Raw genomic sequence first — 18099 nt, 5'->3', positions numbered from 1 at the left:
GTTCAAACGCTTCAAGGAACCTACTGTAATTGTAGTTTTTAACAGAAATTAGAGTGAATGCATACAATTTGTTTATGGTTTATCCAATATTATTGTTTTTCAGTTTGAGCAATGACTGAAAATTTTGTGTGTTTGCATGTGTGTGTGTGTGCACGCGCGTGTGTGTGTGTGTGTGTGTGTGTCCGCCGTCATCAGTCTGTCAAGGCAATGAACCCTACTTTGGTCCAGCCTCCAACAGCTCTTTAAGGCATCATTCACACCACTGAAGAGACACATTCAGGTATTAGTAGTCTTGCCTGGATGGTGCAGTGGATGATGGGTGGGCGGGGATGTTATTAGCAGCATTCATTTACAAGGCTCCCAAAGCTGTACTATATTGAAACTGACCACAAGACAACCCTATCATCTTCAAAGATTACCTGGCTCCTGCACGGTATATGAATGTTTTATCATAAAAGCTTTTCTTTTTTTCTTTTTGCTAAGTGCCTCCTTGAGTGTTTGCTTTCAACTTTTGATTACTTTATGTCGTGTTGCAAAGAAGAAAAAAAGCCAAGCCCATTTGAATATAATGGACCTAACGGGAAAGGTAATTTCCCATGCATCGGAATGATAAATGTGGAGGTGAAATTCAACATAACAGGTAAAAGGTTAAGACAAAGTTAAGATTTTAGCACCTAAAGAATGCTTTCCTTAAATTGTCAAAGTATGTTGTGCAAATGGAGTCAGTCCAGGGGAGCAAATAAATGAACACGGCGAGTTCTGTATGGAATCCACGTTTCCATTTGAGAGGAAACACAACCCCAATTCCAATGAAGTTGGGACGTTCTTTTAAACATAAATAAAAACAGAATACAATGATTTGCAAATCATGTTCAACCTATATTTAATTGAATACACTCCAAACAAGATATTTAATGTTCAACCTGGTAAACTCCATTGTTTTTAGAAAATAATCATTAACTTAGAATTTTATGACTGCAACACGTTCCAAAAAACCTGGGACAGGAGGCAAAAAAGACTGAGAAAGTTGAGGAAAGCTCATCAAACACCTGTTTGGAACATCCCATCGGTGAACAGGCTAATTGGGAACAGGTGGGTGCCATGATTGGGTATAAAAGGAGCTTCCATGAATTGCTCAGTCATTCACAAGCAAAGATGGGGTGAACAAGTGCGTGAGAAAATAGTCGAACAGTTTAAGGACAATTTTCCTCAACGTACAATTGCAAGGAATTTAGGGATTTCATCATCTTCGGTCCATAATATCATCAAAAGGTTCAGAGAATCTGGAGAAATTACTGCATGTAAGCGGCAAGGCCGAAAACCAACATTGAATGCCCGTGCCCTTCGATCCCTCAGGCGGCACTGCATCAAAAACCGACATCAATGTGGAAAGGATATCACCACATGGGCTCAGGAACACTTCAGAAAACCAATGTCAGTAAATACAGTTCGGCAGCGCTGAAAGAGGAGGATGCTATTCAATAGCATCGGACCCCAGACTGTTGAACAGCTGAAGCTGTACATCAAGCAAGAATGGGAAAGAATTCCACCTACAAAGCTTCAACAATTAGTGTCCTCAGTTCCCAAACGTTAATTGAATGTTGTTAAAAGAAAAGGTGATTTGCACAGTGGTAAACATGACCCAGTCCCAGCTTTTCTTGAAACGTGTTGCAGCCATTAAATTCTAACTTCATGATTATTTGCTAAAAACAAGTTTATCAGTTTGAACATTAAATATCTTGTCTTTGTAGTGTATTCACTTAAGTATAGGTTGAACATGATTTGCAAATCATTTAATTCTGTTTTTATTTATGTTTAACACAACATCCCAACTTCATTGGAATTGGGGTTGTTGGATATGATGTATTTCCGTGGAAAACGCCTCATTAAAAACTTTAATACCAATCATTCATCCATCCATCTAGTTTCCGTACCGCTTCTCCTCACTAGGGTCGCGGGCGTGCTGGAGCCTATCCCAAAAACTACTCCTCTGATGTAGCCATTCACATCTCACTTTTCTCAGTTTTATATACACGACGGCTTAGTTTCACTTTTATGTAGTCATTTAAATGAAAAAATATTTTTGCACTCCTTTGGTCCAGACACTGAGGTTTGCAGCCCTAAAACACCCGACCTAGTCTCTTTGCCCCCCTCCTTCTCGTCAAGGTTTTAGCAGACACTGCGTTGTGAGTGGGGAATGGACGATTGCATAACAGCAGGTGAGGCATGATCGTTCCTGGCCGTTTTGCAAAATTCAATCATTCTCTGCATTCTCCAGTCCCATAACTACACATTAAAAAGCAGCATGAGTGAGGATATTTACTCATATGTTTTAGATAGAAATTCTGGTCACATAAAAGTACGTAAAAAGAGGGAAGTTGAGGGGAAGGGGAATATGAAGCACAGAAAAATACATTTTAAGTGAAAGAACAGTGTACTTTAATAATTATTGCATATAACTACTTGCCACCCACATTTATTCTGACCATTGTCAAAGGGCCCCATTTAAACGTATGGACTCAGTCACCCCATTGCAAATCCTTCCAAACTGAACTGCAGTATTTAAACAAAGCACACCATAAGTCATAGAAACTACTGGAAGAGATAAAAGCCAACAGGTGATGTATGAGCCACACAGAGATGATGACCCCAGATGTTCACGAGGAACCGCTGGGATCTGAATCAGACTCTGACTTGTTATGACTTTCTCATTCTTAACTGTCCCTGTGGATTAAAGGGAAGATAAATGAAAACACTCCTTACACACATACACTCTCTGATTTAGTGTGAGGGGGATATGATGCAGATGCTGTAATATGGGCAGACCCCCTCCAGGGGTATGCATCACTTGGCCACCCCCAAAGTACAGCAGCATTTTTGTGCATTGGGGGAAATATAATTAAGCCTTAATATGAGCAAAACTCATATTTTGATTTAAAATTGATTTAATGTATTTTGTGTAATACCATTTCCATCATGAAGCTTGAGGTCATGAAGGTACAGCAATTTATTTTTTTTTTCACCCAAACAGAGACACCTAGTGTTCATTTACAACATGTGCAAGGTAAGGCTCCTACCGAAAACAAACTCACCAGCCCTGACCATTAGCTAAAATGTTTCACAATGAGATCACATGTGCTATGGGTATTATAAGATTGATGTATTTTTTAAATTGCCTTTGCAAACATAATGCACATTGTCAGAGGGGATGCACACAGTCAGAAAAGTATTGCCCAAACAATATGTTTCGCCATATGGTTGAAGAATAGATTGGTGCAGAAAGCAATTTTTTCTTGTATTACAAACTGATATAGCAATATCTTATACCGTAATCAATCACTGATTAAAAACAAGATGATGTAATATTTAAAGGGGACATACTGTGTTTTGGCAAACCAACTTTTTCTCGTATTTGGGATGTAATATTGTCTCGATGCCTCAGTAAACGTGAAATATGAATTTAAATCGTCCATGAATTCCTGAGTTCCAGACGTTTTTCTGCCGAGAGGCCTGAAATCAGGTCATTCGAATTTCTCGAGCTTATCCAAGTCACTAGCGAAGCTCTTCGCCTACCTGTCAGCTCCAGAGCCAGCACTGTCAACATAACAAACACACGTGCGCTCACAAGTAGTGAGGGTTAAGTCAGAGGCAACCAATCAGAGGAAAAGGGGCAGTCTTAGCCAAATATGGACAAAGCGGATACAAAACTGGGTCAAACAGAAGTAGCTGTCAGACCACAGCATGACCATCAATAAAATAAAAATAACTCAAAATGTGAATGTGCAAATTCTGGTGTGTGTGTGCGTGTGTGTATGCACAGCCAAAACGACAAAGCAACAAACAAACAAAACATCTGCAATTTACGGCAAGGTGTTCAATAGAAGACGACGTGTGAGGTCATGTGACTTTCTTTGATTGGGGAACGAAATTTAAACGACACGAGTGCATATATTGGATTGGAGCAAACACCGCCCAGTCGAAGTCGCAGTCTCACGCACGAAATAGTTGATAAGTAACAATTGATCAATAAAAGCAGCGAGCGACATTTAAATCATTGTAACGGAGTAAAAGTACCATTAATTCTTAACAGCAGAAGCGGCGGAAGTGTTTTTTCTGCTCTCGTCAACTTCTGTGATTTATCGAAAGCAGGTCCGAGTGCACAGGCCGAACCTCAGGCCGATGCGCTCCCGTACATCTGTGTGTGGATGTGTGGAATGGATCTAGCTGCCAGCGTTCCAGGAGTACGAAACAGTCTAATGATGACAGCGACACCCCACAGGAAAAACTCATCGGATCTATTCGATCCACATAAATGGCCTATTTTGGTTTCAAAATGGCGAATTTCGCTGAAAGGCGACTGATTTGCATTTCAACATACCTCATTGACCCGTTCATTTTGTCTGCTACTCGGGGAACCCCTTCTCCAATTGGCTGACAAGTTTCAGTTAAAAATATCCACCAATAAACTCATACATGCTGTAAATTCTGAGGGGTTCTCCACGTCAACTCATCAAAATTACCGTGACATTTCAAATGGCATCACTTGCCCTACAAACCCGACTTAAATGGTGCAAAAATAGAACATTATTCATCAATCTTTTTTTTTTTGTCAATTTATTTGTTGAGGAGGATTTTAGATGCGGTTGAAGGACCTTGTTTTTCGGAAAATTCCACAGACAGCAGCGACTTGTCATGTTGCTGTGCACAGAGCATCCCAATCTCTCAGTTGTTAAAAATACTTTTAGTCATGTCAACAAAGATGATAATGTCATAACAATGCCGTTTGTAATTGTGCTTGTCGTAAAACTGCATCTTCCGAAGAGGTCCTTTATTGCTAATATTTCACATCACATAAAAAGTACCAAAAAATGAAAGAAAACTGTACCTGATAGAAAGTCAAATGAGTTTATTTGCAAATTTTGGTGTTTGCCATTTGATGTTTTGATAAAAAAATATTTTAAAAAAATGGGACATACAACAAAAATAAAAACTAAGAGAGTATATTTATTTTGGTTTTATTTTGTATTGTTTCAAGTGTCTCCACCACAGTACATTTATATAGCAGTCCGTAATATTATGTAACAATGTAGTCTGAAATCAAATTCTGACTTTAAAAAAAGAAAAAGTACCACATTTTCAAAGTCAACACTCAAAATATTTGAATACTTTCATATTATGTTCACATTAAAAAAAAAAAAAAACACTCAGCTGACTTCTGAAAAGTAAAGGAACGGATAATGTAACTAAGCAAATAAATATTTAGATCTACTCTTGTTTTGTGGTCCTTACTCTTTCTGAAGTGTGATGAAGACTGAGATCTACCACTTATTACCAAGTCTGTTTAAATAAGATGAGTGGTAGATGAACACTTGAGGCCACTCAGCGCTGCTGAAAAGTTGGAAGATGTAAGCCTCATAACTACACACTTCACTCCCACTAATGTGCCTATATTACAGTACAAGTGCAAGTTGTATTTTTTGGGGTTTGTACAGCAGTGTTTCAAACATATTTCTTTGTTATATGGGACACTTGGTGTTGCAGGCATCACCTGACTTAAAAAGGCCATAGATGCTTACCAGTGGAAACATGGAAAGGGCACCTACCATGGAGCCCAACTGGACTACCGCCCCACACCACACGAGGGCACTATGGCCCTCGTCTCGGAGAATTACTCCAATTATTACCTTTACATAGGACAGGGAGAGAACAAATATGATCCAAACCAGCACCTGAAGGACACAACATAGAGAATAAACATGAGAATAATAATTGAGCACAACACAAAATATAAAATAAAACAATTATATATCTATATATATGTATATTCATATTCATTTGTCGTTTTCGTAAAACAAGAAAAATAAAATCTATAAACTAAATGAGTCCACTTGCTTGGATTGAACTTTTGCGTATTTTCATGGCCTGGATGATTGGGAATCTACATATTAAGAAGATTTTTTTTTTTTTAGCCAGCACACCGGTATTGTTTATTAATATTGTGACAGTAAGTTAAAAGTGATTTTATGTACTTTATATATTTATGTGTGACGGTTGATGCACGCTCTCAGGCTGGCAACGCTGTCTCTCTGTCGGTCTTCATTGACTGGATGGCGGCATAAAACTGTTGCGGGGTATCATTTGAAACATCGGTGTTGAAGTGTTCAATTTGTATTTGTTCCTATTTTAATTGCCTATTTTGTTTCCTTTGCGGTGATTTCATCCTTCTCGACTGCGAGCTGATTGAAATCTTACGGAGTTACCTATTTGGGCTGCGTCTCTTCATTTTACCGCAATTCCACAGCAGCATCCCAGTCATCGAATGTGTTGAAAACACCAAGTAAATGATTAAACCACTCATTATTTTAATTCTGCTCATTTCTGTCCTCAGAGTACTTTACGTTTACTTATTAGATTAATCTGTCTTTGTCAGGATGCCAGGTTTGCTCGTGTAACCTAACGGCTAAGGGTGCTGCGCATTAATTATGAACAATGTATTGATTTTTTTTTTTTACTTGAGACGTTTGAAGGATGAATTTAATTTTCTGAGCTTGTCAGAATCGAGCATTCACCGAGACCATGGTATCATACTGTGGGCTGTCACACAAACATTGTAGCTGCGCTTCCAAGTGAATTAAAAGAAAACACAGATCGATAGTCTTAATTTTTTTGTTATAGAAAAGAGAGCCGTTGTAACAGTCTTGGAAATATGAATATTATTCCATACAATCGTTTCAATTACCCCATACTTTTCAAGACCCGGAAATGTATGAAATCAAATTCTATACTTTCCATACTTGCATAGGAACCCTGTCAGTAGTGACTGTCAAGCAGGAGTGTCTGAAGAACGTTGTATTTCATCTCCCATTCTGCAGTCATATAATGCCGTAAATCAAGTAGTTCTGCGCAGCTCGTGACGTCCACTCATCTGAGGTCAGAGCAACAGCGAGGTTCGCGAAGGAATCTTATGAAGGGGGCTCAAGTGCCCACTCGCAGCGTGTTATGAAACCTGGCATTGTCACTAAGTTAGAAAATGATCGCATGTCAACAGCAATAAAAGTAGTAATAGCCCGATCAATTTATTTTTGCCTTGTTTTCATGCTGTCCAAATACATCGGGTAAAGTTTGTAGGATGCGTGCTCCTTGTTTTTCTCTTGCACTTATTTTGTCATTGGGGTGATGTCTGCATAAATGTGATGTCACTGATGTAATTAAGCATTGTTTGACCTTTGCGACATACCGTTGTAATTTCTCTACGACACGCTTGCCTTCTGGGACATACTTAACACTAAAACCCAAGTAGTTCCAAAGGCCAGATTTGAAGGATGGTGGAGGATTTTTGATATCAGGAGGGTCTTGGCAAATGGCTATGCTGAAACGGCGCCTTAGCTTCTGTCTCAGCAGCTTGGGGTGCATTCGGAAACGTTCTCCTGTGCTGCTCTGCTACAATTGGGACCGATATATTATGTACTGTAGGTGTAAGTGTAAATGAATAGCTTGAGAGAGTTGAAACAAGTCTTACTATAACAACAGTCCCAGATGCACTGTGGACCAACAAAGGACAAGGACTAAGCGCAGCCATGGCCATGATGTAGGCTCCAAATCCAGTGCCAAACACAGTCAGAAGACACATGAAGATCAGTGACCTGGAAGCAAAGACCCATAAAAGGAAATCCGATATTTTTAAAAATCTTAATTAAGTCTTTAAAACATTGAGCTAAAAGAAGACTATTTACACATCAAATTCTGTTATTGTTCCAACTTCAGTATTACATGCTATTATGCCTCCTGAGACTTAGCCATGTGTCATTACAGAAATATTTAGCCTCTGACCAGCTTATGTTTAGACATGAGTATTTGTAGAACACTCCAATAGGCACGCATACCTGATAGGCAAACACATGGCAATGAAACACGCCAGTGGATTGGCGACAGCTGCCATTGTGGCAGCCAGATGATAGGCCTGGTTCCCATAAGGCAGACAGGAGTAAGACTGCACCGATGGCAGCACGCCATTGGTCAGAGCATTCACCCAGGCCAGTACAACAAAAATGAAAGCCACCTCAGAGTTACTGTATGTGCCCCTGCCGAAGGAGCTGCAAGGTTCCCTCCTAGCAGACTCAAAGGGATTTAACATTGGCTTTTGCTCTGGTGTTTGGGTGTGCAAAGAGAAAACTTGCTCTCTCTTCCCTGGGGTCAGTTCTTCTCTGAAATACAGGTCCTTCTTCTTCGCCCGAGCCACAGCAGGGTGATGGTTGAGTAGGATGAAGGCTATCAAGCAAACAACCATCATAACACTGAGGAACAAGAAGAAGACCTGAGCAGAGAATTTTGCTGGTTGATAGATTGCTTGGAGCTCCCCAGTGTCACCCGTGGAATTCTCAAGTGTTTTGTTCAATGAAACTGTCACAGTGACATTATGACAACGCACTACACCAACTCCTTGAATGAGAGCCACCAGTGCTGGCACCAGACCACTGAGGCCTTCACCTGCAAAGTAGCTGGTGAGGTACTGCGGGCACAGACGCATCATGAAAGGCAGAAAGGTGACGGAGGAGGTACAGTCCACCACAGAGAGCAGGAAGCATAATATCAAGAGGGGCACACTGTGCAGGTTGCCCCATATAGTCACTGTGTTCTTCCAGAAGAAAGCCAAAAGGAATGTGGCAATGATCCCCAACACAGCGATGCAGTAGACAACCCGCCTCTCATCCAGCACTCCTGGGCGAAAGTGATGCATCAAGGTGATGACGAAGGGGCCTATGTTGGCCATCTGGATGAGGACTGTTAGGTAGGATGGCAGGTACCAACCCTCAGGGATCTGTGGTACAATTAGCGGGAGTTCCACCCACATTCCGTTGATTGCCACCCAGGAGCCCGTGCCAAACAAACATGCCAGCACGTGAGTTAGCAGTGACATGATGGCAGTGTTGAGGAAGTTAAGGAGGAAACGAAGCTCTGTACAATCTGAAACACATGGAGAAAGGTCAGTTTGATCACATGAATATAGAGAAAATGTTGTATGACCTGTTTTTGTTTCAATAAAAACGAGTAGGTTTCTACTTATCTGCCTGAATAAAAGTTATACTGTACTACACTCTCTTCTTCTGGACAATCCCAAGTACAATGTAGAAATTTTTCTTGTAAGACAACTGATTTAAAATGCATAATTATAGCTTTGAATCCATTAACGAATGTGTGTAAAATTGGAATTAAATAGCTTTGTTTAGTTTGATAATCTAATATAAGGTGCACCCCGCCACTCACCCCAAAGTCATAGGCTCCAGTTTCTTACAACTTTGAGTAGAAGAGCTATAGAAAATGGATAGACAGATACTTTGGTTCAGAAAACTTTGTTTATCCCTGTAGGGCATTTAAAGATAGCTAAATAAAGGGTAGAAATCCAATTAATCCGTCAGGAGATAGCCCGTATCAGCATATGTTACTTCTCAACAAATAATCTATTTTCATAAACATATAATGATACAGTATAGTGAACTGTCATTCAGTAGACCAGGGCACCAATAAAATGGAAAATAAACAAATGTATTAATTATTATTTAGTTGCAGCAGGACAATGACCTGAAACATACGAGAAAGTCCACCTCTGAACGGCTAAATACAAATGAAGGCTTCGGAGCGGTCAAGTCAAAGTCCAAACCTAAATCCAATTGAGATGCAGTGCTAATGACTTTAAACGGGCAATTTATGCTTGAGTACTCTGCAATACTACAGAATTAGAGCAATTCTGCAAAGAGAAGTGAGCCGAAATTTCTCAGCAGTGCAAAAGTCTTCGATTTCGCAAAAGCTTGATTTCTGTTACAGCTGCCAAGGGTGGCACATCCAGCTTTGGTTCAGGGGCAATTACTTTTGCACAAAGGGCCAGATAGTCTTGGATTTTTTTCCCTCCTCCATTAAATAATAAAATCAGCATCTATTTAGTGTTGTCCTTGTGAGATTTTAAATTGGCTTGAGGATCCGAAACATTTGACTGTCATCGATATGGAAAAGAAAAAAAGAAATCATGCAGGTGGCCAATACTTTTTCATGCACACTACTTTTTTTTTTTTTATTTATTTTTTTATTGAGCACTTTCACTGGATTTCATTTATGAATGTGTACATAATGCTCCAATTGAAAAAAATAATAATTTTGTGCTTCGTACATATAATGCTTACAATACTCAAAACACAAGCCAAACTGAATGAAAATGACGTAGTTGCCACTTCGAGACTGTATACTTGACCTTCTCTTCTGGTGAAGGATGCAATGAACTTTCACACACTAACACACTGCTCCCATAAAAAGAACCATGGGAATGTCACCTACAAAGGCTCGAAATGGAAAATACAAAGAAAAGAATTCACCTTTTCTTTATGGAGTTCTACTCACATTTATAGTATATAATCAACGACAATACTGTAATATAGGCATATATTTGTGGGGGCAAAAAAAACCAAAAACGATATGAGATAAATATTGTTCATATATAAACTCATTCCGTGCCAGCCCTCCCGGTTAACATGGATATTTGCCTTGTAAAGCAGTGAATGGCAGTGAATGTGTGTAACTGCCTCGAAATAAGTACTTTAAAAAACTACTAATTGTTTAAACAGCCATGCGGTGATATGGACGTCGTTATAGCACGCCGCTTACCGTGTTCCGGTCACATGGAACGCTCCTCTCCACAAATCCTTCACACGTCTATGACTTTGTTTTGTTACATCAGTCGTAAACGTGCAGATGTCAGCGCGCGCGTGTGCGTATTGCGTGTGCCGCTTTCCATTATACTTCCGGGTTTCTGAACAGCAGTTGACCGAGAGGCGGAGATGCGCATGCGCACACGACCTATCAGCCTCCACAATTGAGAGTTCATAAAACACACGTGGTGATTGAAGCATAGACATTTATACACAGAAACCCTCTCTTGTCAGCGTGAACGCCATATTGAACGTGGGAGATCTGACCTTAAACTAATGCAAATAAATAGACTGAACTTCATAAAGTGGTCTGTTTTCAAAAAATGTTGGGACCGAAATTGTCTTCCACTTATGGAATGACCCAAATATATCTAAATATCCATCATCACAGTAACAGATTTCCATGTAATGGGAGTTATAAGCACTCATACAAACTTGAGAAAATAAAATTTGTTGTTTTTGATGCATATGTTTCCCAAATACACACGCACACTAATATACAGTACATGGGGAAACATAGAGGCATCACAAATGACTTATGTGCTTTAAATATAATAATTACAAATGTTTAAGCTATAGGTAAGCACCATACCAATGTGGGCAAATTTATAATGTTTTCATGCCTCTTTACAGCTAACAATTAATGTAACACTTAATGAGTATTGAAATATTCATATTCTACATCAAGCGTTGATTATAATAACCCGATCCTGAAATGTAAATTTGACATGGGTTTTCTGACTATGAGCAACTAAAAATAAGCCAATTAGTGAAATAAAAAAGAAGCAGGCTGGTTTTACCGCGGGAATTAACAGTGTTTTGTATACAGATGAGACCCCTTAGTATTCTTACCCATCCATTTTCCTTACTGCTTATCCTCACTTGCTTGAGCCTATCCCAGCTGACTTCGGGGAGGGGCGGGATACACCCTGAACTGGTCACCAGCCAATCGCAGGCCACATATAAACAACCAATTGAACTCACATTCACACCTATGGGCAATTTAGACTCTTCAATTAACATACTGTGCAAGTTTTTGGAATGTGGGAGGAAACCGGAGTACCTGGAAAAAACCCACGCAGGCACGGGGAGAACATGCAAACTCCACACATGTGAGGCTGGATTTGAACCCAGGTCCTCAGAACTGTGAGGCGGATGTGCTAACCAGTCATCCACCGTGCCCTCCATAGTATTCATTTCATTTTTATTTAATGTATTGAACTCATGATAAATGAATAAGACTATTAAACTACAAAATAAGTAAATTAATTTCCCAAAATGATGTTAAAATAGCAAAATACAATCAAAAGTCTTTTTCAGTTTTGAACCCATGAGATCTGGCTTCAAGTGTAAAACGGTTCCGACATCTCCAAGCAGCAAATGAAGGAAGCATCTTCACTGCTTACTCCACTTAGCCACATCCAGTATGGCGGTGAAGTGACACACGATTCAGCACGTTAGGTGGGGGTCTACGTGTACTGTATATGATGTCTATGGAGCAGAGGCTCTACCTACATGCAAAGCTCCCCCATTCAGCACACAACTTTATGCGTTCTGTCCTAAGTTATTAAGAATCAATTATAGAAATGATTTAGGCTAAAATAAAAATTTTATTAAATATTACTTCTTTTTTTGTTTCTCCCCTCAATGTTTTCTTTTGATCTCAAAAAGACAAAACCTATAGCCTTAAAAGTTAGTTTGACTATTTTGTTTCAGTGCAATGAAAACTATTCAGCTTTGAAATATGTTGAAATATTATAGTTCAACATAGTTCAATGTGTCAAGTAAGCCAAATAATCCTAATGCAATTGGTTGAATTCCATTGTCATGTGCTTTTTTTTTCTTTTCTTTTTTTCTGTGGAATGCTGCAGTGGTGTCACCGGAGGAGCGTACACAAAGTGTGAAGCTCATGTTTCTGGTTGAATGTCCAATCAGAAATCTGTTCTCAAATGTAAACTTATTCAAACTTGTTCTGAGAAACATTCCTATCCCCTTCAAGAACAGTTTTGATCGCTAATTAAAATTGTTATTGCCACTATCTTATTCTTCTCTCCTAATCATTGATTGCAACAGGTGGGCGAACATTAAGAATATATGAAATTCAATTCAATAATGTATTTTTTTACATGATTTATCTATTATCATTTAACCATATATATATTTTAAAAATCAGTTTACAATGATTTACCAACAATGGTCTGGTGAGGATGATAATGATAGAAAATAATCTAATACTTTGTAATTCGTAATTAATTAATTAATTTTGCTAATTACTGTATTTTGCAGTCATTGTAAATGATATCAAATATTACCCTTCAAGAACAGTTTTGATCGCTAATTAAAATTATTATTGCCACTATCTTATTCTTCCCTCCTAATCATTGATTGCAACAGGTGGGTGAACATTAAGAATATATGAAATTCAATTCAATAATGTATTTTTTTACATGATATATCTATTATCATTTAACCATAGATATATTTCAAAAATCAGTTTAGAATGATTTACCAACAATGGTCTGGTGAGGATGATAATGATAAAAAATAATCTAATACTTTGTAATTCATAATTAATTAATTAATTTGGCCAATTACTGTATTTTGCAGTCATTGCAAATGATATCAAATATTACCAACCTGCCTGTGGAAATGAAAATGTTGAGTCAGTTCTAGGGACAGGCTTCACACCCGTGGAGAAAAGTATGCAGAGATAAAGACACTGCACAGCAAATCAGTGGTGGCCTTTTGATGCTCCAGTGGTGTATGTATTATTCACTTTGACTCCAGTGTTTTACTCGTCTGGATCGCTGGGATATTGTCATGTGACCAATGAGGGCTGAGCCAGGGGTCCAGCCTGGGAACCAAAGTCAGAGGAAACATGTATGGGTGGAGGAAGGGAACAAGGCTAGAGGGAGGTAAGAAAGAAGATAGGAACGTTGGCGCAAAATAACATACAATGTCAGAAAGAATGTAAAAAAAAAAAAAGTAAATAAATAGTTTGAAACCACCCTATAACAAAAATCTGAATTATTAATCGAGATGGCTACATAGAACCAAACAATCCACTATATATCAACTGAAATACACTCAAATTTTACAACTTCGTTGAGTTAAAAACAGCACAGGTAATGTACGTTTACTTTGTCACAGAACTCAGAAGCTGTTCGAAACGAAAGGCAGTTGTTATAATCTGAGGGTAACAGGTGTATAAAAAAAATCAAAATAAAAAAATAACACACAAGAACAAACATAATACATAGATCTCTCCGTTAGAGGAGTTAAAAGTGCCATACCATACCATACCAACTTCTTCCGGTGTTTGGGATGTAACATTGGCTCGATGGTGCCTCTGTAAATGTGAAATATGAATTAAAATTGTACACGCATTCCTCAGTCCCAGATGTTTTTCTGCCAAGAGGCCTGAAATCAGGTCATTCAAATTTCTCGAGGTTATCTACGTCACTAGTGAAGATCTCTACCTTCCCTTTTGGTCTTAGCCAAATATGGACAAAGTGCATACAAAACTGGGTCAAACAGAAGTAGACGTCAGTTTGCCTTTTCTGGACACTCGTATGACAAAACCAAGGTGTTTCTTTTTTTTTTTTTTTTTTTTTAAATGAGATTGACACTTTTATACTAAATCCATTTTAGGGAAGCACTCTATGGCGGTCTTAATAGCCAAAATATGGGACCTTTAACCCGTGGAGTGGCCATAATAAATAAATAAAAAAATAAAAAATAAAAAGTTTTACCCTAAAAGTTACAGTTATGTTTCGTAAAGTTAATCTGGACAGCTTTGGCACTTGTATAAGTACTGTACTACGTATATGTGTTTGTTGGGGATAAGGGACTCTATCGGTAGTCCAGAATAAAAACAAGATGTAATAAATGAACCCTTTTGAGCTTTAACTGCATTGGATGACACTTCATCTGACTGCGTTGCATCCTCTACACATAATGTGACCTCATGTTGTCGTCTTCAAAAATAAACTGATGTAACGGTACGGAAATTTTATTAGTTTCTTTAAAAAAAAAAATGTTCTTGCTGGAAAACAAACACTTCCCTGGTCCTCAAGTGAGGTAATATTTCAGGGTCATGTTTGACCTGAAATGAAACATTTCAAGACTGTAATTGCATTCAAGAGGGTGACATCAGTCAAGTGTGTGATGGCATCGTTTGAAGAGTGGAAGGTAGCCCGTCCAAAACCGTTTTAGTCCCAAATATAGTAAGTGGGACTTGTTGCTTGAAAGATGCCAGTTTGCTTTCCAAGCCCTTGAGGAGGGTAGCTATTCTTCAGACTGCGACAACATTTTTCACCTGGATTTCCTAATGCATGATCGTAATACAAATCCTTACTTAAATGTGTATTTCTCCTGCACGAGGGTGTATGTAAATACTGTAAATAAGAGAATGTGAACTTCTTTCAGGGATTTTTAAGGATTGCTCTCGTAAACCTTTCTATTTTGACATCTACTTGTTGTGGACGTGCTAAAAAGGTCACAGGCTAGCTCCCATACACTGTAGTTGCTTGGAAAAAACTTAGCAGCAGGGTGTTGTTGTGACCTGGGGTCATGCTCAGTGTTTTCATAGAACAATACACTGCTTTCTTTGTGAAAACTGCTGGCCTCTGTGTTTAAACCAGTATGACTGGTTCCAGCACTGCATGTTCGCTGAACGATCTGGGGGTGGGGTGGGGTTGACAGCAGGAGGGCAAACTGAGCTAAGGAACCACAGATTAAATTTCTGCCACTTGGACTTTATCATGATGTAATATTTACAACAGAGTTCTATGTATATATGGCCGATATTTTCTACGATATTTACCGCGACTCTATTACCACGCCACCACATCAGCTGCTGCTATTAGTACTACTACAGTACATGTGATGGTGAAACAAAATACATATTTACACCCAACTAAGTAAATGACTAGGTGCTTGTTAGTTTAATAGAAACATGCAATTGAGGCAATAGTCACCACAAATATTTGGATTTTATAACAAACGATGCATTTATTTGTACATGTAGACAGAAAATGATTATGACCGAATCGAGAGGTCACCAAAATTGGACATTGTAATTAATGCTGGGTACAGAAACATGTACAGTAGATAAAGTTAAGGGTGCATAGTAATTTAGTGGAAAGGTTGTTGTTTTTTACAGCAAAACCCACATCCCAATACAAACAAATTGAGGCCAAAAGGATATTAAGAAATATATATATAGGAGTATTCTATGCTGTAAAAATATTTAATGAATCAATTCATAACTGCATAGACAAAATACAACTGGCCTACAGTATTGCAGCTGGTTTCTGTAATGCCAAATGTAACAAAAACAAGAATAAAAACTGGTGCTTTTATGCTGAGTTTTAACAAAGGTGGCAAAGAGGAAGAGTTTTAACACTGACCAGTTTGTTTAGTTGTAGAGGACTGACAGTTCCACAAAGGGAAATTAAAAATCATGTCACCCCAGGGTTAGGTGGCGTGGTATCTCTCATGTTCCACAGATTGAAAGGAGCAATAAAGCTGTGGCGCATTTATGTTGTTTGCGTATGGGCTGATGACAAGAGACATTCTACATTAAAGGAAGAAAAGCAAGCAATAAGATACACTTTTGGTACAATATGCTGGCCAGACAAGCAGAAATGAATACTCTAAATTCTAAAATCTGTCTTGTTGGAGTAGAGAGATTACTTCATGAATATGTACAAAAACAGTACTGTCAGATTTAAACATAACTAACTACTACATTTCTTGCTTATAAATCGAACCGCAAAGTAGTCATGCATTGAAAGTGCTTAATATGTGAAAAAATAATGAAAAGAAAAGAAGAAAACCTTACTGCAGTAAAAAGGAAATATCAGATTTACTCTTTCCCAGCAATGGTCCATAAAAATACATCAAAACCAATCCTGGCAAAATAATTGGCTTGTCAAAATGTCATTGCATTGTTTTATACATTGGATACACATTCAACTACCGTAGAAATGCAGAGCATTAAAACAACTCACAATCACTTAAAAGCACAGCATCAGAAATTGTAAAAGATGCAAAGGTGTGGCCCTGCCAACAATATCATCTTCGCAGCAAAGACAACTGACATCATACAATTGAGGACCAAAATACTGTAGCCTCGCATATTCATAGTGGTTTTGGTATTTGTGTTTTTGGATACTTAGCGGGCAACACAAAGGGAGCACACTTTTTTTTATTCATGTCAGTCCCATACGGTACAAACGTGCATGACTGAGCATTGATGTTTGCTATTAAGTTAAACAGACAATTACTACGTAGCAGTTGACATTTTCTGATTCTGACGATATAAAGTCAGAAAAAAAATTGCTCATGGGGCAAAAATATAAAAAAATAATAAAAATATCACTGCTCATAAGGCTACCATGCATTAAGTTTCCATGCAGAACCTTGCAAAACTACTCAATTTGCAATTATGTTCTCATGTAGGAATTGGAAGTGGGGAAATACAGTCCAAATGTGATTCTTCACACTTGACAAGACAGTTCCAATGTCTTTATTTTCCCACAGACACCCAAAAGCTGCAGATCTTTCTGAATGCTGACCTGGGCTGTACTTTCTCTTCAGGGTTTGCTTTTTGTGTTTGCTTCAATAACCCGTCGATCACAACACTCCTACTTATCACTTTGTCCGTCACTCAAGGCCGTAAGGCTGTTCGGGGTTTAGCGCACACGTAGAGCTTGAAGGCAGACGCAATCATGTGGAGAGCAGCCTCTCAGCTTCTTCTGGAGGGTGAAGAAGATCGAAAACAAAGTGATATATTGTATACCTAATATATACATGCAGTCATGATGTGAACTATAAACTACATTACACAACAAAACGACTTCATTATTCATGTAACTGTGGTGATCGCCTGACCTGATGGTGATAGGGAGTTGAGCCCTTCTGTTGTGACAAACAGGAGTTCAGACCCCAATGCAGCAATGGAACTTCGAGGACGAATGCAACGGTCGCCTGAAAAACTTCGGCGCAGTAAAGCCTAAAAAGCAAGACGAGTTGAAAGTCAGATGTTTCTGGTCAAATAACCTACAATGGTAAATGTAACTTGATTATTTAACATGCAGCAGAGTGGACTTATACACTTAAACAAAGCAAAGGTGGGAAAGGTTTGAGGAAGTAAAAGCTTGCCTTGCGTGTCATGGGACTAGTGGGGGCGGAGGCACTGCTGTAGAGACTCAGGCTCGAGTTGGACCTGCTGACAGTCAAACCTTTCGAGGCGCTCCCTGTTGGAGACAAGTACTTCTCCTTGATCTTCAGATTGGTCCGACCTTTTACTGTTGGCAAAAGAGCAGGAGAAGTTATTAAAATGCTATAAAAGCCTTTATTTTATTTCATCGTAGCCATTAATCAAAAAGCAGCCCCG

General features: G+C 38.7%; 2 protein-coding genes across 6 annotated transcripts in view; both read right to left on the bottom strand.

Moving 5' to 3' along the window:
* Window positions 1–5029: 5029 nt before the first annotated feature.
* On the bottom strand, window positions 5030–10782 carry zgc:91890 (solute carrier family 52, riboflavin transporter, member 3-B). 2 transcript variants are annotated; one of them, XM_061675539.1, is made up of 5 exons: window positions 10654–10782; window positions 9265–9309; window positions 7884–8964; window positions 7520–7643; window positions 5030–5729 (listed from the first exon to the last, which is right to left on the bottom strand). In XM_061675539.1, exons 3-5 carry the CDS (start codon window positions 8915–8917, stop codon window positions 5517–5519), a joined length of 1371 nt encoding a protein of 456 aa, XP_061531523.1. In that variant the 5' UTR covers window positions 8918–8964; window positions 9265–9309; window positions 10654–10782; the 3' UTR covers window positions 5030–5516. The 2 variants fall into 2 exon arrangements, with proteins under 2 accessions (XP_061531523.1, XP_061531522.1); XM_061675538.1 differs by lacking the exon at window positions 9265–9309.
* Window positions 10783–15714: 4932 nt separating this feature from the next.
* Window positions 15715–18099, bottom strand: part of macf1b (microtubule actin crosslinking factor 1b) — a 37837-nt gene continuing 35452 nt past the window's right edge. For all 4 annotated transcript variants that reach the window (XM_061673869.1, XM_061673870.1, XM_061673868.1 and 1 more), the window contains 3 exons: window positions 17865–18010; window positions 17595–17715; window positions 15715–17458 (listed from right to left, as the gene is read on the bottom strand). In XM_061673869.1, coding sequence (XP_061529853.1) covers window positions 17430–17458; window positions 17595–17715; window positions 17865–18010 — 296 coding nt within the window. In that variant the 3' untranslated portion in view covers window positions 15715–17429. The remainder of the gene's footprint in view (window positions 17459–17594; window positions 17716–17864; window positions 18011–18099) is intronic.

The sequence above is a fragment of the Phycodurus eques genome, chromosome 4 (genome assembly GCF_024500275.1).
Source record: "Phycodurus eques isolate BA_2022a chromosome 4, UOR_Pequ_1.1, whole genome shotgun sequence".
NCBI lineage: Eukaryota > Metazoa > Chordata > Actinopteri > Syngnathiformes > Syngnathidae > Phycodurus > Phycodurus eques.
The sequence above is the reverse complement of the archived record's forward strand: the minus strand, read 5'-3'. Positions and strand labels throughout refer to the sequence as shown.

Coding starts and splice junctions, on each gene's coding strand:
- zgc:91890 (XM_061675539.1), bottom strand. CDS start 8,917: ATGTCACTGCTAACTCACGTGCTGGCATGTTTGTTTGGCACGGGCTCC. Junction 7,644..7,883: donor GCCATGTGTTTGCCTATCAG/GTATGCGTGCCT, acceptor CTTTGCTTCCAG/GTCACTGATCTTCATGTGTC. Junction 5,730..7,519: donor CATCTGGGACTGTTGTTATA/GTAAGACTTGTT, acceptor TGTGTCCTTCAG/GTGCTGGTTTGGATCATATT.